The 23,518-nt window shown below is 38.6% G+C and overlaps 1 protein-coding gene across 1 annotated transcript in view; it reads left to right on the top strand.

The window, feature by feature from the left end:
* Positions 1 to 23,518, top strand: part of PCDH15 (protocadherin related 15) — a 1,464,924-nt gene that overhangs the window by 1,384,300 nt on the left and 57,106 nt on the right. Inside the window, exons 29-30 of the mRNA XM_054035363.1 lie at positions 10,546 to 10,761; positions 17,353 to 17,441. Coding sequence (XP_053891338.1) covers positions 10,546 to 10,761; positions 17,353 to 17,441 — 305 coding nt within the window. The remainder of the gene's footprint in view (positions 1 to 10,545; positions 10,762 to 17,352; positions 17,442 to 23,518) is intronic.

Genomic DNA, 23,518 nt, shown 5'->3' on the forward strand with positions numbered 1-23,518 from the left:
TCAAACTCTCTATTCCTAAGAAGTGTTTTTTAAAATAGAAACTGTTTAATTGATAAATATTCCCTTAGATCTAAACCTCTAGAACCTCTGGTTTTTAAAGAATTGATTATATCCACCATATGGTGCAACACAAAAGGCTACAGTCATTGATTCTGGCTTTTACCCTTTCGAGGCCCTTGTAAAAGTTTTCTTTTCCTTTCCAGAGGATTTAATTGGATACAGTTTGAGGCCTGATGCCACCAATCCATACTCATACGAGTATGCTTGTTTTCATGAGCAGTCTTATTGATTACATTGGGACTACCCATGTGAATCAGACTAGATGATCACACTGATCCCTTTTGGCTTTATAATCTACAAATTAAGGAATAAACTTCAAATTATTCATTGTGACCATTTAATCAAATGAACTTTGCCCTTTGTCTTTTTTTTAATGAACTTTGTGCAAATAAATCACAATTTTTATTCATTTTGTTTGTTATTGAGAATTGTTCAGCAAATAGTTCGTGCAAACAATTTGACACTATAGTTTGTTATTTACTACTTGTGCTGTGTGTTGGTCACTTAAGTCACATTCATATTGTTTCTGTTTCTTGATTTGACCACTTAACCTTTATGAACTTTATGAAAAAAAATCTGTTTGATGTAGGCAGATTATCAACAAACATTCTTGTTTGACAAATCCATTCTATAAATAATAGAGCTTTTCAAAATGGCCGTGAAAACTCTTCCAGTGTCAGTTCTCTCCCAAATACATTTGTGCTAGTTTATGCAAAGTGTTTTGATTTCTGCTACTCTTGTGTCTAAGACTTTGCTTGCCCAAGTGCATTCAAGTAAGCAAATAACATTCTTGCTAATTGTATGGGCAGGTTTTGTGCTGAATTCACCAAAATTTATAAGGCCTATTTGTGTGGGTAAGAATTTGGAAGTTTGGGCCATAAAGGTGAAAACAATTTTCCAGAAAAGGTAGTTTGCAGACTAAAATCAGTGAATTAATATCGCTGGAAGTGGCTGAAGCCAACAGAACAGTTTGATGACAATAGATCTAATGGAGTCTGTAATGCATTTGTATCTCCTCTAGTTAACCTTATTCTTACATTGTGGCTGACAGAATTCTCATTTCAGACCATTTCTATTTTTTGTGTGTGCACTTAATAATGTTAACTAACATTCCTTTCTTACTGTTTGATTTTTTTTTTTGAGTAAGGCATGAAGAAGTAAAGCATCATACGTTAATTCCAGTAAAATCACCGTGTCCTTTTACAATATCATAATTTTACTCACAGTTCAGATATTTCCCTATGAATTAATAAAATAGATATTCTTATCGAAAAGTAATTGTTTTATAAGATGGCTTTTTGTGTGATGAGGCACAGGGGCTGGGGATTATTTTTTTACTTACATTCCTTGCAAAGATTAGATTGATGTTAACTATCACGTAATGTGGCCATCTAAATCCATCAGTAAATTCATGTCTAAAGCCATGTGTGTAAATGGAGATATCCCATCCCATCTCCTAGAACTGGAAGGGACCTTGAAAGGTCATCGCGTCCAGCCCCCTGCCTTCACTAGCAGGACCAAGTACTGCTTTTGCCCCAGATCCCCAAGTGGCCCCCTCAAGGATTGAACTCACAACCCTGGGTTTAGCAGGCCAATGCTCAAACCACTGAGCTATCCCTCCCCCCCGTAGTAGTGTAGTATGTGTAGTAAGAGTAGTGCATGCATATAACAAACTGGCATTTTTTTATTTTTCTCCAAATTAAATCTCATTTTGTTATTTTCTGCCTGTATTTCAATTGTTTTAGCCCCTTTTGTATGCTTTCTCTTTCCTATAACTGAAAATGATATCCTGATCATGATGTTGATGGAAGAGTGTCATTGAGCCTGCATCACAGATGCTTTGAAAAATGTTTTCCTTTAGAAATTTAGTTTTATCTTTTCCATTTATACTTTTGTATATAGAAGAGGACATACATCTTAGTATAAGTGACTCTATCATGACTCTATCTATCTATTTTGCCAGTCGGTCTTTTATTAGTTAAAATGCCATTTAAAAGTGACAAAATAATCTCTAGGGAGAAAAGAACATGTTAAGCAGAGGTAGTGTGGAAATCCACTTTGAAAAGTATTAGCCATGACAGCAGTGCACATGCACCTCTGCTTTGACATTTGGAGTCTGGCAGGAAGCTGCTTGATGTACTAAGAATAATACTATGGTAATTTCAAACTCAAAGATAATTTCTTTCTAGGAACATATCTCTAGATAATATGTCAATCCTCTAAAACTTTTACTAAAGAATATATTGTTTTCTCTTGTGTAGTTCTTTGTTTATTAATTATATTTTATTTAAAATGTTGGTGTCTAGAGTATAATAATAATTCATGTTAACATTTTCAAACCTGGGTATCTAAAGTAAGATTTCTACACCAGTATTTTGACACCTGAACTAAAGTTCAGGCCAGATTTTAAAGGTGCTGAGCACCTATATTTTCCATTGACTTCAGTGGAAGCTCAGATAAATTTGCAAAGATACAGATCTGCAATATTTCTACTAGACTTTGATCATTTTTTTAAATAGAGAACATCTGTAAGAACAATGTAACAAACAAAGCCAGATTAATGTGACCTTCATGAAAGGTGCTTTTTTGACATCTCTAAAGCTTGAATGCCTCTACAGAGAACAGCCACAGTTTGGGTAGTATCAGCACTGCAGGCATCCCCACACCATTCTGTTAATGTACCTCTAACCTGACCTGGAGGAGAGTGATAGAGAGCTCATTCTACAGCAAAATCCTTGACCTTTTTACTGAAACTACCAGTGGGGATGACAGTTATGTTGGTGGCTTGTTTGTGATGGTCACTAGAGACTTCACTGAAACCATTAATTCATAAGCTACTAAACCAGCCATCAGATGGTAACAACTTTTGTCACTACTGACTTGAGCTAGATTCAAACTAGCAACCTAGAGTTGGAAACCCATTATTAGTCCCATTTGCATTCCAGATTCCCTAGCAAGGTCACCCTTAATCATGAGTCAAAATATGCTAAAGGGGCTCATAAAATGAATGAACTCCTTTTCTTTTCTTGTTTAGTGGCACTAAGCAGATGGCATATTCAAATGTTGCTGGCACATAAAATATCATTTTTTTGCTTGCAATATCATTTAGTGCCTGCAGGAATATACAGCTTGGTGAGTATTTGAAATTCTAAAAGCTAGCCCACAGCTGCTAGCCCACTGCTTTTGAAGCACCAGCATTTATGCTTTGTGTTTTAGTTTTATATTGCAGTCAGTTTGTTCTAACCATTGGTTTATTCCTTATTTTGTCCATTTTGGGGGATCTTTTCTCTTTGCCACTATGTTTCATTACACTGTCACCTACCTACAGTGTTACTTTTCCAATGGACTGCTTTTTTACCCTAGAGTCTCAGAATTCTCTGACTGCCTCCTATTATGCCGATCTCCATATGCAGCATTCTATCCATACATCTCCCAATCTTCTGTGGACTCTTGGGCTTGCTTTGGGAGCAGCTACAGTGTAAGGTTCAGACACACACAGAGCCAGAAATCAAAATGTGCAAAAACATACTGTAACTTGCTATATCTATAGAAACACCACCAGAAGGATCTATGTTAATTAGTCCAATACCATATACTTCTCTCCTCATGCATCCTTGTGCATCTTCTCTCCTCCTCTGAACTCCTCCTTCATTTCCTGCCCTCCAAATCCCACCTTGACTCTGCTATTGATCAACTGTGAGACCCAGACATTTCCAGACTTTATCTTACATTTGTCCTCCCCATCAGTTCTCCTAGAAAGTCTATCACTATTGTAACAATTTACAATCAAAAAATTCAGAAAGTGCAATTTTGTTTCTGTGTTTTTAAGAAAAATGTCAGGATTTGTGTTATGTCAACAGCAGCATAGTCATACTTTGCATCCTGCCGAGTTTGCCGTACTGGGCTTCAGAGTAGGGTGTGGGATTTTGAATGTAGTAACAGGCAAAACTAAAGCTTACCATTCCCTCTTGGAAGATAAAGTAACCTTTTGGGAACCCAATGTTGGTTCTGTTTTCATTTCTAGCAGCCAATGAAATGAAAATATTTTAATTTTGCTAGTGATTTGCTGTATGTTGGAACTATCAATATTTATTTATTATCATTCTGAATTCTTATTTGTTGTTTCAAGAGAGAATTGCCAAAGAAGTTATGAAATGTAACATTAATGACAAAGTGTTAAATACTCTTAATATCGAGGCCTAAAGTACATAACAATATTTGACTATCATAAAAATGTGACTAGTTTATAAAAAGAGAAAACAGGGCTCAAGCTAACCCCGGGTAGGAACTCCATACAGATGGAGTAATGCCCAGTTACATCACCATTAAATTTAGCCTGATAATTCTAAGGACATAAATATTTATCAGTAATCATTCATAACAGAATTCAGGAGACATCAGCATATTTATTTCTGCTAGATAAGCAAAAGAAAGATATATTACCATAATATTAAGATTAACTTGAGCTCTTTCTCTTCTTTGACAGTCATATCACAACCCTTGAGACATCATATATCTCTCCCAATAAAGTGACAAAAATATTTACCTTCATGACAAATTACAGGAATAGCAAACATACCTACCTTGTGTTAAAAGGACTTTAGCATATTATGTGAATGACAGCTCACAGGCTCTCTCTAGGGATTTGGTAAAGTTGAACATGACCAGGGCCGGCTCCAGGCACCAGCTTACCAAGCAGGTGCTTGGGGCAGCCACTCCGGGGGGGGGGGGGGGGGGACGGCAGCACGTCCAGCTATTGGGTGGCAATTCGGCGGATGGTCCCTCACTCTCGCTTGGAGCGAAGGACCTCCCACCAAATTGCCGTCGCAGATCGCGATCGTGGCTTTTTTTTTTTTTTTTTTTTGCGCCGCTTGGGGCGGCAAAAACCCTGGAGCCGGCCCTGAACATAACACTAAGTTTCATTGTTTTATCAGAGTACAATTAAAGGTGCAAAGGAAACTTGGAAATTAAGGACAGTTGAAATCAGGATATAAAGAATCTGTCTTACTTGGAATGATTTGCACTTGGCAACTTTCATCCAAGAAGTTCCATGTGCTCTATATCCCTGAGATTTTGGGTACTTGGCATGTCTGAAAATGAATCCACTTTTATTTGAGTGGCTATATATGGATTTAGAAGCTTCAATTTAGGCATCCATTTTGGTCATGACTTTCACAGCCCCCCCTGTTGGTAAAGTATTATTATCCCCATTATACAGGTGGGTAAACCAAGGTACATAGGGTGAAATCCCGGCCCCACAGTTGTCAGTGGCAAAATTCTCATTGATATCAAGGACACATTTCACCCATAGAGACAAAGGGCAAAATTTCAAATGCATAAATTATTGTGGAGAGGAAAGGTGGCTTAGTGCTGGGGCTTGAGTTTGACACATTTGAGGATTAGGGCCAATATTTTAAAATATGATGCACAGAACAATTCTTCTGTTCCTTGGTTTAATGATCAGTTTGCATTTCACTTCCTGCGTCAAGACCTCTGGTCCGGGACATTTGAACTGATGATATATCTATCAGTGTAAGAACTCTGGATCATAATTCTTTAGAGGATGTGCACCTAAGATCTGGAATTATTTGTCTTGACACAGTTTTGGCCATTAAATCTAGGTTCAACACCTACCACATTCCTAATCAATTGAACTATTAATTTTAGAGGTTTTAAATAAGTTCCTTGGAATTTGTCATTAAATTATTAAAACTACACCTCTACCTTGATATCACGCGACCTGATATAACACAAATTTGGATATAACGCGGTAAAGCAGTTCTCCGGGGTGGGCGGGGCTGCGCACTCCGGTGGATCAAAGCAAATTCAATATAACGCGGTTTCACCTATAAAGCGGTAAGATTTTTTGGCTCCCGAGGACAGCGTTATATCGAGGTAGAGGTGTATTTTATTTGATTGTTCAATATCTGTAGCCTGGATGTTATGCAATTTTTCATCCATACTCTTCTTTAGAACTGACTCCGTTTTTGTGAAGAATTCTCATTTTCTCCTAACACACACATGGTTTGGATCAGAATTTGTAGTTTGTCCCCCAGTGATGCCCATAAAACACTGAGAGGAAATGTGGTTTTTCATATATGAAAAAATGATAGGTTATAGCCCCATCACACCTAAAACCTATACACAGAGATCCAGATACTATGGAACATTTGAGTAAGCCAGTCTATTGAGTCAGTTTTAGTAATAATTTTTGCTGTTTATTGAAAGGGTTAAATTATGTCCCTTATAAGGCAAATCCATACTGGGGAGGGGAGAAAAGGCCATCAGCATAAGGCCTTATTATTATTTATTATATTATAGCACTGAGGAGCCCTAGTCATGGAACAAGCCCCCACTGTGCCAGACGTTATACAAACACAGGACAAAAAGATGGTCTCTGCCCCAGAAAGCTTCCAAAGTATAATACAAAAGAAAACAGAGGGATACAGAGAGGCAGACAGGGAGGTCAAGGAAATGAGGCTGTATTTTTCAGCATGGTAGGCAGTTGTCTTAGCACATCACCAAGCCTAATCATTGTCAAGTTTTGTGTAGGCATCGCAGGAAAGTAGAGTTGTGAGGGGGATTATATAAAGGAGAATGAGCTAGTTTTGCAAATGTTTATGAAAAGCTCCTCCTATGCATGAGGGTCAGCATAAGAGAAAGCATGAAGTTGCTTGGTTGTTTCCATTGTCAGAAGGCAGTAAGACATCATTTCTTCTGGGTTCTAAAGGAATCATGCTAAGAAGTAGGACTCTGCATACCAAAAAAGTCGAGCCAGCCTTCTCTTGCTAGCACTTGCTGGTATGCAGAGGTGACAGAGCCATGGCCTTACCTCCCATTTTTCCAGACAAAATTCATGAGGAATACAAACAATGATGACCAGTACCCCCTTTGTGCTCCACATCTCCAGAGCCAAATTATAGGTGCCTTCTACATGTGCATTCTTGGTGGAAGAGTTTTCATGCCCTTCCTTATTCTAGAACAGGGGTCTTAAACTCAAATGACCACGAGGGCCACATGAGAACTAGTACATTGGCCCGAGGGCCGCATTTACTGACACCTCCCCCCGCCCCCACTCCACCCCTTCCATGAGGCCCTGCCCCTGCCACGCCTCTTCCCACCCCTTCCTTGCCCCCATTCCAACCCCTTCCCTGAAATGCCCACCCCAACTCCGCCCCCTCCCTGCACCCAGGGGGGCAGGAGGGGTGTGGGGTGTGGTGGTGGCTCAGGGCAGGGAGCTGGGGTGTGGGATACAGGAGGGGTTAGGAGTGTGGCAGGGGGTCAGGGTGCAGGTGCGGCAGGGGGCTCAGGGCAGGAGGTTGGAGTGCAGGATGCAGCGGGGTTCAGGGCAGGGAGTCGGGGTGCAGGGTGCAGCAGGGGGCTCAGGGTAGGGTGCAGCAGGGGGCTCAGGGCAGTGGGTTGGGGTGCAGCAGGGGGTTGGGGTGTGGCAGGGGGCTCAGGGCAGGGAGTTCGGCTGCAGGAGTGGCTTGGGGGGCAGGGCAAGCTTCCTGCCTGCCCTGCCCCCATGCCACTCCAGGAAGCCGACGGAACCTGGGGAAGGAGGGGCGCAGGGGTGTGTGTGGCTGTTGCTTCAGGCACCACCCCCAGCAGCTCCCATTGGCTGGGAACGGGGAACCGCGGCCAATGAGAGCTGCTGGGGGCGGTGCCTGAAGCAACAGCCACACACACCCCTGTGCCTCTCCTCCCCCAGGTTCTTTCCGCTTCCCGGAGTGGCGCGGGGACAGGGCAGGCAGACAGGGAGGCATGCATGAACATGATTTTTTTCCATAAACTATTTCATTGCTATTTATTGTACAGTAAATGTGTAGTCTTCTGTGTGGATTATACAGAGTGTTAGTTTTAAATATAGAGGCGTCCATTGTTACTCTGGATGGAGGCTTTCTAATCTCATTTGTGAATACATGGAGGATTTAAAGCTCCCTGAGAACAAATAGAGAAGATGGATCTTAATAGAACTGAAAGGAGCCTTTCTAATCTGTCCACAATCCACAGATTATAGACTGCCATTGAGGTTTTATTTCTGTATGTTATCAACTATCATTCAATTTTTAAACAAGTATTATTAATACAGGAAAACATGTTAAATCTCATATTTGTAATTTTTGGTTCCCACCTTGTACTCAATTTAGCTCTCAGTACATGGAGTAGAATGTTTAGCATAATAAATTAAACTCAAAACATACAAGATTAAATTATGGTTTGAAGTGGGATCCTTATTAAAGATCACTGAAATCAGTAGGGTTATTATAAGGAAAAATCTGACCCATTTTTGTGAGTTAGTTAGACATTTAGGCACTGATTTTCAAACTCAGTGTTGGGCTCATATTTTAGCCCCACAAATAACTGGGACTATTTTATAGGGGCACATCTGGGAAACCATTTAAAAATTTACCAGAAACAGACAGGAGTGGAGGAGCTTTGTTGCTGCCCTAAACACCAGTAGCGTAATGGGAACACGATGATGATGATGATTGTATAGTATTTACACATCTACCTGACTTGTAGACAGTCAGAAAGGTAGATGTCTGAATTCTAAAAAATGCACTCACAATGTACTGATCCAAAATGCAAGCAATGCTTCACTGTGTGATTGTGACCAATACCAGTATCATCTGTCCTCTCCTCCTTAGTATTTTGTCATGTGTTTGTCCACCACAGCCTGATGGATACATTTCACTGGGAGAGAACACCATTGTCTTTACCCCGGATGGAAACTGAGAAGGGGATGTAGGTTCCGGAAACTCTTTACCCTTCACCACCTTTCTTAAAAGAAATCAGTGTGAAATTGCCCATGCAGCAATAATCTTAATAAAAACAACATTAAAATAGATAGAAAATGGAATTATACATAAGAAATAGTTTGCTTAACATATCTACATTTACACTTCTCGCAGCTAAACCAGATAAGGCATTCTCTGCTTAGTTACAGAGAAGAAAACAAGAAGTGAACTGTTTACGTCCCTTGAAATCAATCCCTTTCTCTTTGACCACTGGTTCTCCAGTCAACATTGTGTTGCTGTCTAGAGAGAGACTCCTCTTCCCTGTGTTCCCTCCACATGTGCTTATTAAATCCCTTTCCTAGTTTCCCCCATTTTCTAAACAGAAAGATACACTTTAGGAGTTGGTAAAATGGTTTTATTCCTCACCTTCTAGGTCATGGATTATTGAGGAAGAGAAAATCCTTAACAATGATTAATGGTTGCCTTTCAAAGATACCGGGCTCAGCTATTGTTTTTCACAGACCACCTTGACTGGCTGTAGCCAGTTTCATTTGGGCTTCTTGGTAGATACCCTCCCACCCCACCTCAAGCAGTTTTTTGTTTTGTTTTGTTTTATGATGAACTATGAATTATAGACCGAGATCCAGACCCAGACCCTTTGTAACAATAATATCAGTACCAGCAGCATCGGCTAACTTTGGCTTCAATTACAAACTAAAAAACGGTTTCACCATGTCAGTACTTGGATGACCGGCTACCAATAAATGCTAGAATATTATAGGGATGGTTTATTCAGTAGCTGGCAGTTAATGGTTTGGTCATGTAAACACCAGTGATGAGATCCTCAGCACCACTCCAACCCCCTTTATACTGGGCAAAAAAGCCAGAGGCTGGGATGTTTGTGTGTGTCCGAGGGAGGGAAGGGGAGAATACTACCTTCAGCACAGATACTGTGGAGCCCAGCCCCTGGGATGACATGGGAGGGGTGTGTGATGGGGGTGGAGCTGGGATGGGAGGGGCATGTCAGGGGAATAGCAATAGTATACAGTGCTGCAGATTCCAGGCACCACCGCAGCTCCAAGAAGCTGCCTTCATTTAGGCCCCCAGAGCTGTCTAAATTATGCCAGGAGCCTCATCACAGAGCTGCCCATGATTAGGAGGTACAAAGCTGGCTTAAAGCCACCTTTGTATCCCTTTCCCCTACTTGGACTGAGAGATCTGTGCAGCAGAATCTCACTGAAGATTTATTTTCATATTATTATTAATCTGAAAATAAACTTGTTAAATCAGGAAGGTAGCAGAATATCTGTAAGGAGACAGAAGAAATCCTTAGGTGGATACATGGTTCTTAGGGGAAGATGCTAGGTACATATGGTTGTCCTGCTTCTCCCCTTTACATTAATAGTTGGAAAAATTACCTCCGCCACATTCTTGATTTCATAATTAAAATGCACTTACCTGTCCAATATGTTTTAAATCTGAAAAGTACATTTGTAGCTTTCATTTCTTTTGGAGCAGTTTGCCAACACAGGAGAAATAAATTGCTGGAAAAGCAAAGAGTATTTTCAGCAGAGTTAAATGGACCATTTAATAATGATATCCACTATCAGACCTACATCATACATTCAGGAGTGGAAAAGGTCCACTAGACCAGTTTCCAGCTATATTTGAAGGACAATGCTAATGACTCTTTGCACACATATTTTACCTTATTCATTTCTGCTTATTTTATGTTTCCTACTAGGCTGATGATAAAGACACTGGAAATTACAGTGCCATGCAGTACAGACTCATCATACCCCCAATCAAGGATGGCAAAGAAGGTTTTGTGATCGAAGCCTATGAAGGGCTTATAAAAACTGCCATGCTGTTCAAAAATATGAGAAGGTCCTATTTCAAGTTTCAGGTCATTGCAACTGACAATTATGGGAAAGGACTGAGCAGCAAATCAGAAGTACTTGTAAGTATATGAATCAGTCAATGTCTTCTTGAAATTATTCCTGATACACTAGAGGAAATTCTAACTCTAGATAAATTTTCAGTTCCAAAGAGCTAGAAGGGATGGACATGAACTTTGTGAATATGATCTTTTCAAGAAACTGAAGTTATTTTTCCCCAAAACAAAAGCTTTCTGAATACCTAAAAAAAATGTATGTACTATAGCAATATGTCTATATGTCCTATTTACACAAAGATAATACAGCATGCTAGATATTCACAGAATATATCCTCATGTACTCAATATCTACCAGGATTTTAATTGTTTGTATTAAATTTAAAATGAAGAAGCCATATGCTGAGGATTCGTGAAGCATGATTTTGTTCACAACAAGATAAATACCGCAGACAGGAAGGAATCAGAGACTTCCTGTAGGCACTGAAAGCACAATATAGGTACCTCGTGGTGTTTTATAAATTCAGATAAATAAATAAATAAAATATTATGAGACCTCTGACAATTGGGTGCAGAGGGGAAAACACAGGTGGCCACATCTTGGGTGTTCTTGGGAATAATAGGCCCTACATAGGAAAGCAGGATTTTTCTGTTGAATCACCCAAAATTCAGGGGATATGCTAATAGGTGGATTTATTTAGCTCCAACCAGCATATAAAGTAAGCTGCCCCTCTTTGGGCATGAAGCTAAGTCAGAGAAGATGCTGGAAGGAGACTCAAGGAACAGCCAAACTCAGGGAGGAAGTTTTGCCTGAGGTTTATAGTTTGTTATAAAATGATCACAAGCTATTCTTTCCACAGAACTCCTACCTCATTTAATTCACAGGATGGACAATATTCAGGGAAATGAATCAGGGTTGTGTAGTGAATGAGAATGTTGCTTGCAGGACCCCACCTCAGTTGTTGCAAAAGTTGAATGCTGTGTAGAGAGTGAGTAGAGGACCGCAGAAAGAGAACTGTTGGTTTCATGATTTAGGCAGCTGAATGCTGCCCCAGAGACTTGGATTCTATCTCTGCCTCTCTCACAAAGTCTGTATGCGATGCTAGTTAAGTCATTTAAATGAAAAATTTCATAGCTGGCTGCTGTGTGTTCCTCATTTTCTGGGTGCTCAGCTTAGGGTGCTTGGGGACTGAGTTTACATCTGGAACTAAAGTCAAGGGGAGCTGTGCTTGGAACATATAAAGTACTATAAAAATGTTAAGTACTATGGAATAATATGGGTTTTTCAGTTTAAAAAGGGTAAACAAGATAACCTGGGTAATTATAGGCCTGTCGGTTTGACATCAATCCCAGGCAAGATAGTCGCTGATAAGGGATTCAATTTGCAAACAATTAAAGCAGGGTCATATAATTGGCATGGGTTTATGGAAAATAGAGCCTGTTAAACTAAGTTGATATCTTTTTTAAAAAATTAGATTACAATTTGGTTGACAAAGGTAATAGTGATGATATAATATACTTACCACTTCTATAAGTCATTTGACTTGGTACAACATTTTGATTAAAAAACTATAACGATATAAAATCAACATAGCATGCATTAAAAGCTAGCGGAAGGGTCTCAACATGTAATTGTAAATGGGGCATCCTCATTGAGCAGGTGTGTTTCTAGTGGAGTCCCGCAGGGATTGGTTCTTATTCATAGAGTCATAGATTCATAGATTCTAGGACTGGAAGGGACCTCGAGAGGTCATCGAGTCCAGTCCCCTGCCCGCATGGCAGGCCCTCTTGGCCCTATGCTATTTAACATTTTAATCAAACATCAGGAAGAAAACACAAAATCATCACTAATAAAGTTTGCAGATGACACACAAACTGGGGGAATGATAAATAATGAAGACAGGTCACTGGAATAGAGTGATCTGGATAACTTGGTAAGCTGAAAAGCACACACTGTGCATTTTAATGACTAAATGTGAATGTGAGCCATACTTCCCCAATGGGTGCCTGGGTACTGGGAAGCAGTGACTGAAAAAGCTTTGAGGATTATGATGGACGAACACGAGCTCCCAGTGTGATGCTGTGGCCAAAAGGGTTACTGCTATCCTTAGAGGCATAAACCGGGAAATCTCGAGTAGTAATGGAGAAGTTATTTTGCCTCTTTGGCATTGGTGCGACCGCTGCTGTAATACTGTGTCCACAATTCAAGGATTTGATAAATTGGAGAGGATTCAGAGAAGAGCCACAAGAATGAATAAAGGATTAGAAAACATGGCTTATTGACTCTAAGAGCTCAGTCTATTTAGTTTAACAAAGAGAAGATTAAGGGGTGATTTGATTACAGTCTATAAGTACCAACATGAGGAACAAAATATTTGATAAAGGGATTTTCAATCTAGTCAAGAGAGGTATAAACTTATCCAAAGGCTGGTAGTTGAAGTTAGACAAATTAAAACAAAAATTTGCACCTTATTTCCTAACAGTGAGAGTAATAATCCATTGAAACAATTTATCAAAGGGTGTTGTAGTTTCTCCTTCACTGGCTATTTTAAAATCAAGATTGAAGGTTTTTCGAAAGATATTCTCTAACAATTATTTTGCAGAATTTCCATGGATGATGGTGTACAGAAGGTCAAACTAGATGATCACAATGGTCCCTTCTGGCAAGCTGAACACCCAACATTAGTGGATAATTGAGTGTTTTGGCTTTAATCACTTGGTGTCTCAGATCACCGTCTGTAAAATGGGGATATTTCCTTACCTTGCAGGATTGTTGTGAATTTAATTCATTGTTTGTGAACCACTAACTGTGGAATGTAAATGGTATGCAGTAAATAAGACATGAGAACACACACTGAATGATGAAGATAAAAATGAATAGCTATCTTGTGGTTTAGGATTTTGTATTACTGCCCGTCACTATTGTATCAGAGCACCTTCCATGTAGACTGGCAGTTACAAGGACTTTAGAGTACTTTATGGAGCAGGCTTGTCAAGGCTCCTTCCCCACTCTGAACTTTAGGGTACAGATGTGGGAGCCTGCATGAAAACTTCTAAGCTTAACTACCAGCTTAGATCTGGTCCGCTGCCACCACTCCCAATGTGCTAATTTCCTTCCCTGGGTAGCCTTGAGAGACTCTTCACCAATTCCCTGGTGAATACAGATCCAAACCCCTTGGATCTTAAAACAAGGAAAAATTAACCATCCCCTCTCCTTTCTCCCACCAACTCCTGGTGGATCAAGATCCAACCCCCTTGGATCTAAAAACAAGGAAAATCAATCAGGTTCTTAAAAAGAAGGCTTTTAATTAAAGAAAGAGGTAAAAATCATCTCTGTAAAATCAGGATAGAAAATAACTTTACAAGGTAATCAAACTTAAAGAGCCCAGAGGAACAACCCCCTCTAGCCTTTGGTTCAAAGTTACAGCAAACAGAGGTAAACACCCTAGTAAAAGGTACATTTACAAGTTGAGAAAACAAAGATAAAACGAACACGCCTTGCCTGGCTGTACTTACAAGTTTGAAATATGAGAGACTTGTTCATAAAGATTTGGAGAGCATGGATTGATGTCTGGTCCCTCTTAGTCCCAAGAGCGAACTCTCCCCAAAAACAAAGAGCACAAACAAAACCTCCCCCGCACCAAGATTTGGAAGTATCTTGTCCCCTTATTGGTCCTTTGGGTCAGGTGTCAGCCAGGTTACCTGAGCTTCTTAACCCTTTATAGGTAAAAGGATTTTGGAGTCTCTGGTCAGGAAGGATTTTATGGTATTGTACACAGGAGGGCTGTTACCCTTCCCTTTATAGTTATGACAAGGCTATTCAGTAAGTATTATCCATTCTGTGCACTGAATAAGGCAGGGATATGGTGGAAAAAGTAGTATTTGATTGTGTGTAATTAAAAAACTGTATTATAATGAAGAGGCACGGAGGGTTGAATTAAGTTTCCGCAGACAGCTTTACTCCTGGCATTTCCTAGTCTTTTTGAGTGCTTTACTTTTCCATCTCCATGTTCTTTTAATATAATTTTTTTTAAATCATGTAATTGTTAATACAGTGCCCAAATGTGTGCTAGGTGCTGTACAGGAAAAATAGAAAGACAGGCTTCCTGTCCCCAAGAATCTTATAGTCTACATGTGTCACAACAAATGAGAATAAGTAACCACAGGGAAGGAGGAGGATGAGGAAGCACAAAGGTTACAATGATGAGATCACATTATTATTCAGTTATGGTGTGTGCACACTGATGATTTTATTAATATAAAAATATTTGTTTACATGCTCTAATTATTTGGTGGCTTCTTCAGTGATTTCCACACTCTCCACTCCCTTTTCAGAAGGTTCACACTGCAGATAGGACACCTGAATAAATTTCAGATTGAATTTACTCACAAAGTCCCTTCAGGGTTGGTTGAGAGGGAGGAAAAATGGTGCTTCAGTCCCTACTTGTGGAGCTTGGTTCCTTGGGACACTGCCTAGAAAAGTTTCCTCTGAATTGGGTGAAAAAGGACTAGTGTGGCCCTCCCATTTTCCATGCATGCTTACCCTGGTCCCCTGCAAGTTTTTCCTCTCTCTTCTGGTGGAAGTGGAGGCAATGATTTGTCCCAGTAGCATCTGCAAAGATGAGAATTTACCCATATGTACCTCCTGCCCATACTTAGGCCTACATTTAATAATGTAGTGATGGAAATCTTGATATATCTGGGGGGGGCATGCTAATGTTACTGTGGGGATCTTAACTTTTTGGTCCCGATCTGGATTTGGATATTTACATTTGTTACAGTACTATGGCCTGAATATCTTTTGTACAATTCATATACATATATACAATAATAATAACTTATGACCCATAGAGAACTTGGTAAATGGTAAAATGGTTGCTTCTTTTTTAAGAACTATATTTATGCAGTACTCATTAAATACTTAGGGAGTAACTGCTTTAACTGACTAATGCAATTAATTCTACTAAGCTGTTCATTGCTTTAGAGTTCCATTTACTGAATTGATCCTGAATTTTATGGTGAGTTCTTTAAATTTATTTTTTTCTTATACAGGAGTTTGCATATGCAGATCAGTGCACTTGATGACATTTCAAGAACATTTAAATATTTTAAGTTGAATTAAATTTCAAAGCTGGCAGATCATATTTGATGTGAATGATATTCAAGCATGTCTGCCAAAGTGCTTATATGGCTCAAACTTCATTTCTGAAAGTCAAGGTGTCTCTTTATTCTTTGAGAACAAAGAATAGTCTGATTTTTAAATTTCTTATGCTTAATGTTGTCCTACTTTCCAAATCTTGGCTGGCTACAGAATCCTTCACGGAGAGGTGATGGAGGGCACAGTAGTTGCTGTAATCTCCTTATGGACATTCTCCAACTTTTAATAAAGATTTCAGATTTTATTTTCTCTGTAAAGACTGGGAGCAATTGCTCTTTTTATAGCCTAAGAGAATAGTACACTTTTCAAACATCATTAAGATTTAAACTTCTTGTTTGCCAGCTCAGTGGCTTAATGATGTGATGTATTATTCTGGGAGCTCCAGAGAACTTTCAATCATGGTGCTTCTGATTTGGTTAAAACTCTGTTTAAGAGAAGAAAGCTGATTTCCCAATCTCAATTTAACTTATAGATTTCATTCTTCCTTCTTAGTGATGAGTTGGCTGACTGTTCTTGAAATGAAAAGGATAGAGTTAATGCAGATAGAATGCAAAAGAGAGAAGAGAGTATGAAGTCATGCTTCAAGAAATTTCAAGCAGGGAGAGATGTAATAGTCTTTTCTTCAATATCAGTCTGAAAAGAACTTGAGGAAACTGGATCAGAATGGATGCAAAAAAAAGTTAGCCTTTTTAGTGTGCTCACTTGGTGCACAAAGGTGGTGCCATGTACCTGGTAGCTCTTTAAAATGGCATCTGGGTACAGGAGGGGTATGTTTGTTTTTACTGGATTTCAGTGCTATCCAGGGAAATTCATTCTGCAGGATAAGTAGTTTGCAAATGGAATCCTGGCCCCATTTAAGTAAATGAGAGTTTTGCCATTGGCATCAATATGGGGCCAGGATTTCACCCACATTTACTAATTTGTTATAAAGATTTTTTTAAAAGGTTGACAGTACGTGTTATTTTCTGACCTGTGTATTAAGAGAGAAGAGGTCAGATATGCAAGATAAGGGAATATAAGCTGTATGTTACTTATATTTTTGGACCCCTTTGGAAGAAACTAACAAAATAGAACTAAACATGAAAATAAAAACGTTATTGGGGACTTTATCTACAATGATGGATTCAGAATTGTGACAAGCTGTTGTAGTTTAGTAACAAAGTATTGTTAATTTATTTGAATTAATCTAAAATCTGCATTGCTATTAAAGAAATTTAAACAATATGGCAGTTGAGGTACCTATAATGCATTAAACTGGAAATAAAACCAGCTTAAAATCCTCTCAAAATCAACATCTCACTTGTAGATAAATCCTTGCCCTACTGTTTTGGCTACTAAGTGAAGCAAGGCTTCCCAATTCACTTATTCTTGAATTTAAATGTGAAATCATTACAACAGGGCATGGCTTTGAAGACAGGAAAACAATTATCCTGTTGTTTTTGAATTGGGAGAATGTTATGCATGTAAAGACCAACTATATTTCATTCCTGTGTTTTCAGGTCTCAGTGGTCAATCAGTTGGATATGCAAGTCATCGTTTCTAATGTTCCTCCCACTCTTGTGGAACAAAACAAAGATCAACTTATAGGGTAATGCTTTTATTTATTATATAAATACCATATGTGCAGTTCACTGTGTTTGTTTTTAGGTTCAGCAAGTGTTAGTCACTATGCGCTGAAGTTGGATAAAAGTTTTATTGAATGAGAGTAAGGAAAGAAGTATTTGGAAAGAGAGTAGTACGAAAGATCTAACATTGAATATTTGAAGGCACATCTATGTAATTCCAAAAATTCCAGGGTTAAAAAGAAAGGCCTGCGTTTTATAACATCTTCCTCTCATTTATATCTGTGCAACCCCATTGACATCAACATTGACTTCAGTTGGATTGCATGGTTGCAACTCAGGGTAGAATTGTGGCTCACAAATGTTTGTCATGTGGTCAATATTCGACTTGCATTATTATTAAAATTTTCATACAATGATAAAGACATTGTTAATGGTAAGTGATTTTTTATTTTAGTTACAAGGTATCATGCAAAGACATTAGCCGTATGTAGTGGAGAAAACGATAATAATAATTGAAACTCTTAATGCTTTATGACAAAACTGAAGATTTTTGCTATATTGGAAACTGTCCAAAATCATTTTTGTAAGATATATGTTAATATACTTCATATTCCAAACATACAGTAATCTCCAGAAGTGTCAGGATTTCATGGTTAGTTTCTCTTTTAAGTCGAGAAGAAATTGCTTCACTCTGTCTCTTCAGCAATGCAATCATAAATTAATCTAAATAGGAGAGAAAATATTTGAACTTCCAGTTTAATTTCTCTCATGAGATCAGGGAAGAAAGTTGTTTGGCTTATTTATGACAGAAATTGCTAAAGGAGATACTCACTTTTTTAGCTTTTGCTCTTCTATCAGTTCTTTAAGGCAGTGAGGCAGGATATTCAGCAGATTGCAGAAGTTTCATTCTATCTTGGCTGTCATTGTAATCTTACTCCCCTTGAGGAATGAGATGCATTAGGAGTAATGATGTGCTTATCCACTGAAAAGGAAGAGCATCATCCCCATAATACCTCTTGTCTCCTCTCTCCTGGAAAAAAATTGTGGTTGCTCATGAGGATGTAGGTTTTTCCCCCATTCTACTTTGAGTTCAGCTGCTAGATTCTAATGCCAAAAACACTACTGAAATTGTCTAGGCAATGGTCTATACTCACAGTGACTCTATCTCCTAGATCTATGAATAACAGAAATAGACATCTGCCGCCTAACAGTAGGAACTTTCCTTCAAAAAAGTGGCAGTTTTTGGCATTGTCTACAAAGATAAAGAGCTTATCCTTCAATTACCTTTCAATTATAGGTATGGGTATTATTTGTCTCTCCTTTGCTAAGGTTTCAAGTTGAGTTTATCAGGGTGTGCCATGCAGTAATATCTTCTTTTTACAAGATGAATAATGTATAGACTCCCTGGGCTCCAGCTTTACTCAAATGAGATGATGAAGATTTCGAGGATGAAGGGTGAGATTTTGTACTGTCTCTAAGAAGCACATCACAGAACTTACAGCCCAAAGGAATGGGGCAGGCCAAACTGGCTTTAAGCCATCTTTGAGCCCTCCCAATTCTGGACTGTTCCAGGCGTCATGGTAGTTAGTGTAATTTACACAACTCTGGGTGGCTGCCTAAGTTATAGGAACCTTCCTATAGCTGTCTATGGGTGGCAGCAATGCTTAAAACCTCACCAATGCTATGTGCTGCAGCCCCACCCCAAACATTCTCCTCCCAGTCCCAGGGGCACCCTGGTGTGCCTCTACAGCAAGACTTGTGAGAAGGTCATCGGAAGACAGTTTTTGGCCATCTTCATCAGTCCTGTGGCTGAGGTAATTCTTCCCCAGCCTGATCTGGGATATTCATCACTCCTTTATGTTGTTCCACTTCTTTTATGTGGCATAAAGGATTTGGACAATACGTGAGACTCTTACCCAAAGAGTCCAGATTGTACTGTGGTTGATTCTTTTGAATATATGTAATGATAAAATACGGCTCAAGTGAACTCAGATGAGATTATACCTTCAGTAAAACATCTGCCGGAAAATGAGTATACTGCAAATGTAACAGTCCTGCCCTTAATGATAAACATTATAAACTGCTTTCATTAAGACAAATTATCAGTTTATATTAGAATTGCATGAATTCTGGAAAAAGTTGTTATGGAAAACTTGTTCAAATAAAACTGTTAATTTGTTTCAGCAGCATTCACAATTAAACTCTTTTTATCCATTTTCTAAATATGTCTATAGATTTGACTGTTTTAGTTAGGAAAAATATTTGCAGAAACTTGATATTTCAAGACTACTCCTACAAATATATATTTGTCTGAAAGTTTCAGCCGGAAATATATTTGCATGGTCTTCTTGAAATTCCTTTGATTTTCCTCCTGCTGTTTATAAAAGCTTTAATCATTCAATCAGGGTGTAAAAGCTAAATGTGATTTATATGACACATCAAATGCTACACATAACAAATAATGAATAATCAAAAAAATAGTGAATGCAAATGGTTTGTGAACCACCCATAAGTTGAAATATTTTTGCCTGAAGTGTTTTCTGAACAATTTCAATAATGAACAAATTCATAACAAATAAAGCATTGACGTATAATTCATGAACAGAAAAAAGAGCTACATTCATCAAATAAATTATGTTCTACAGAGGATTTGCCCAGCTCTTGTTTGCACTAAAGTTACGCTAAATAAAAATGTTAACACTGAAAGATCCAAAAATCTAACCTCTGGCAACTGTAACTATTTAGCGATTGGGAATGTTGGATATTTAGTGACTTTGACAGTGGTAGAGATTGTCAGAATAAAGTAATATTTAAAGTGGCTACAACCTATTCAGAAATATATGTTGTTGTTCTTTCAAATGAGAACAGTTAACACAGCCAAACCTCAGATGTACCTTGTACAGATGGTCAGTGGCTCGAATAAAAGAATATTCTATACATAGAATTAAAATTTCTGTTCTATGTTCATTTTGCTTTAAAGTATTGGCTTATTAGAAAGAGATAAGCAAAGTACCTCTGGCTGACATTTCAGATAGTGCCATGATCCTGTAAAGTCATTCAATAAACACTGCAGACTTCCCCTGACTACTTCAATTTCATCAACCAGCTGTCAATGTCCCCTAGTCTACACATCAATGTCAAACTCCACATTTCATTCACCCACTTCAATTAAGGCTGTTTGGGGTAGGTCCAGCTAGGTCTGCTACAGCTGCAGTAGTGCTGACAGAGGAAAAAATGGGTTTTGCCTTATTGGAGAAATTGATGTGTGCTCCCTTCTTCAGAATAAATCTCTTTTTGGAGGCAGGGAGCAGAATTAGGAACTGTTTTCATATTTATTTAAAATATGCAGTATATCTCTTTATGAATAGGGTACAGTTTATAAAGGAATGTGTGACTCATGTGGCTCTTCACTTCCCGGTTTTAGCTAAAAACATTTGAGGGAGGCTGATCTTGTGCTACTTGCAGCTAGGTTGTACTAAAAATGTCATGTAAAAGCAAATTCTCATGAGACTTGCACCCCAATTTTACAGACCCTAAGTCATGTTACCCAAGACAAAATAATGTGTGGAGTGGCTAAAAATTAAAACTTCTTGAAATATTTGTAACTATTTCTAGTTTCCTGTGATGGGGAGTCCATCCCATCCAAGGCCTGAGCAGGTTAAAGAGAGCCTGTTAACCTTGTAGGCTGCACCTGGAGGAGAGCCAGGGGTAGATGAAGCCCCGCTGGGCAGGGGTAGGCTGGGCTTGTATAAAGTCAAGGAGTTGAGAGCAAGAGGAGGCTGGCTTGCTCGGCTGGTGGCTGCTGGCCAGAATGCAGGCTGGGAGAGGCTGAGAGCTGTAGCTTGTAACTCAGAACTTGGGGGCAGTTTGGGTTGGTCGCTGGTTGGCTGACTGAAGAGAACTAGAAAATGAGGGAGAAGGAGCAAGGAATGAGGAATAGCCTCAGATTAGGAAGAAGAAAACAAGAATGGAAATATCTGTATCTGAACAAAAGGTAGCAGACTTGGCTGGTGTATTTGCTATTTGTGCTGTATTGTTGGTCACCTAAGTCAAATGATCTTGCGTCTCTTCCCTAAATGGATGACCTAAGTTGTAGAAACAGCAAGAATCCATTTTCTGGCCATCGATTATTCATAGGCATACTTAATTTTTTCCAAAAATCTGTTGTATGAATAATCAATACAGCTTGTCAAAACAGCTTCAAGGGCATTTGTGGTCAACACATTTTCATAAATGTGCTATTATTCACAGTGCTTGCTTCCTGCAAATAAAACCTATTCATCTGAATGTTTGCAAATAAAAGATATTATAGACACGAGCTAAGTAAATTGGAAGGCTGTGTTTGCAAAAATAAATAAATAAAACAAACCACAAATACAGTATAACAGTTCTTACCAAGCTATAGTTTGGAAAATAATATGTCATTGTAGTCATGTACCATCTACATATCTAATAACCCATGCAAGAAGATGACAATTACACAAATGAAAAGAGAGACAAGGTGGGTGAGGTAATATCTTTTACTGAACCAACTTCTGTTGGTGAAAGAGACAAGCTTTTGAGGTTACCTGAAGGAGCGCTCTATATAGCTCAAAAGCTTGTCTCTTTCATCAACAGAAGTTGGTCCAGTAAAAGATATTACCTCACTCACCTTGTGTCTCTCCCGTCTTGGGACCAGCAGGGCTGCAACAACACTGCAAACACAAATGAAAAGAGTCTTTTAAGTGCTAATTCCATTTTCTGTACTAAAGGATCTCAGTACTAAAATAAAATGTGATAAATCAACAAGTGGGGGATAGGCGTTATAAGCTATTACAGGATTAGAGCATGTAAGATTATGTCTGCCATAGACTTGGAAGTGGCCAGAGAAATTCAAGGATTAGAAAATGTCATAGTTAAATTTCCAATGGAATATAAAAGTGAACAAGCACTTTTTATTATAAACTCCATGTATAAAAACATGTGTCTGGTTCTCCAAAATATATTGAGCCTGCATTTAAGAATATAAAAGTTCAGTATTTTAACAACGGTAGTCAGTATGACATTTAAAGTTGACTCCCACCTTTTCTCATAGGACTGTCTGTCGCACTTTTTAGCACAGAAAATCTGATCCCCGTATGAGAAATGTCACATTCTCAATGACACCTTTCCTTCTCAGTCATCCTACAGCACACCATGGATATTGAAAATATAGGTCAAATTTTTCCCCTCTTCATACCTCTGTAAACAACTGTGACTTCTATCTGGATAATACCTGAGCTGAAAAACACTGTAGTTATATCACCGAAATATTTCAGAAATTAAATGTTTTTCCTTTTGATGTTTATTGCTAGTAAATAGGGTAACCTTATTATGGAGGTCACCAGGTGTCATGTAAAAGGGACAACTAACAGGAATGCTTGACAAACAAAACTGTAACAATGCCTGTGACTTTTATTTTATCTGTGTCCATGTGCATAACAATTCTTTCTTAGAATGTTCATTTATTTTTAATTTAATTGGAAAAAAGAGTTAATATCTTTGAAATCCTACTCCTTTATCAAAATGACACACATACATTAGCTACCATTGGGGTTCCAAAATCCTTGGCGGCTTGCTGAAAATCTTACAGCAAATTCTGACATGCATTATTTCACTGAGCCTGCTTAAAGAAACTTATCAAGAAATACCAATTCTCATTGCCAAGAACACCTTTTAGCCCTCCTATGCAAGGTTTTTTTTTTTCTGTTCTTTTCATGAATCAGTGGAAAGTGAGGAGTGGTGGGGTTTGTTTTTTTTTTTTTTTATTGGTTTCATTTGTTGTGCAGCTGCTTTTTGTACAGCTCTCTAAATCATTTAAACTCATCAGTGTCTTAACAGGGAAACGCTGCTATCCTAGTTCTTGATAGATGATCATTCTCCATTATTACTAAATTAGGACTATGATCCACTGGAGACTCTTCAGAAATTATTCTTCCTGAGCCCACCATTAACCACTATTATCAGTTAGCACAGCATTAACAACTATTCAAATTGACTTCTTTACCAGCGCTCCAGATCACCCGGTATCTCAGTGGAACAATCAAATTGTTAGCTACTTCTATCTCTCCAGTTATTTTTT

This window comes from Malaclemys terrapin, chromosome 7 (assembly GCF_027887155.1).
Source record: "Malaclemys terrapin pileata isolate rMalTer1 chromosome 7, rMalTer1.hap1, whole genome shotgun sequence".
Classification (NCBI taxonomy): domain Eukaryota; kingdom Metazoa; phylum Chordata; order Testudines; family Emydidae; genus Malaclemys; species Malaclemys terrapin.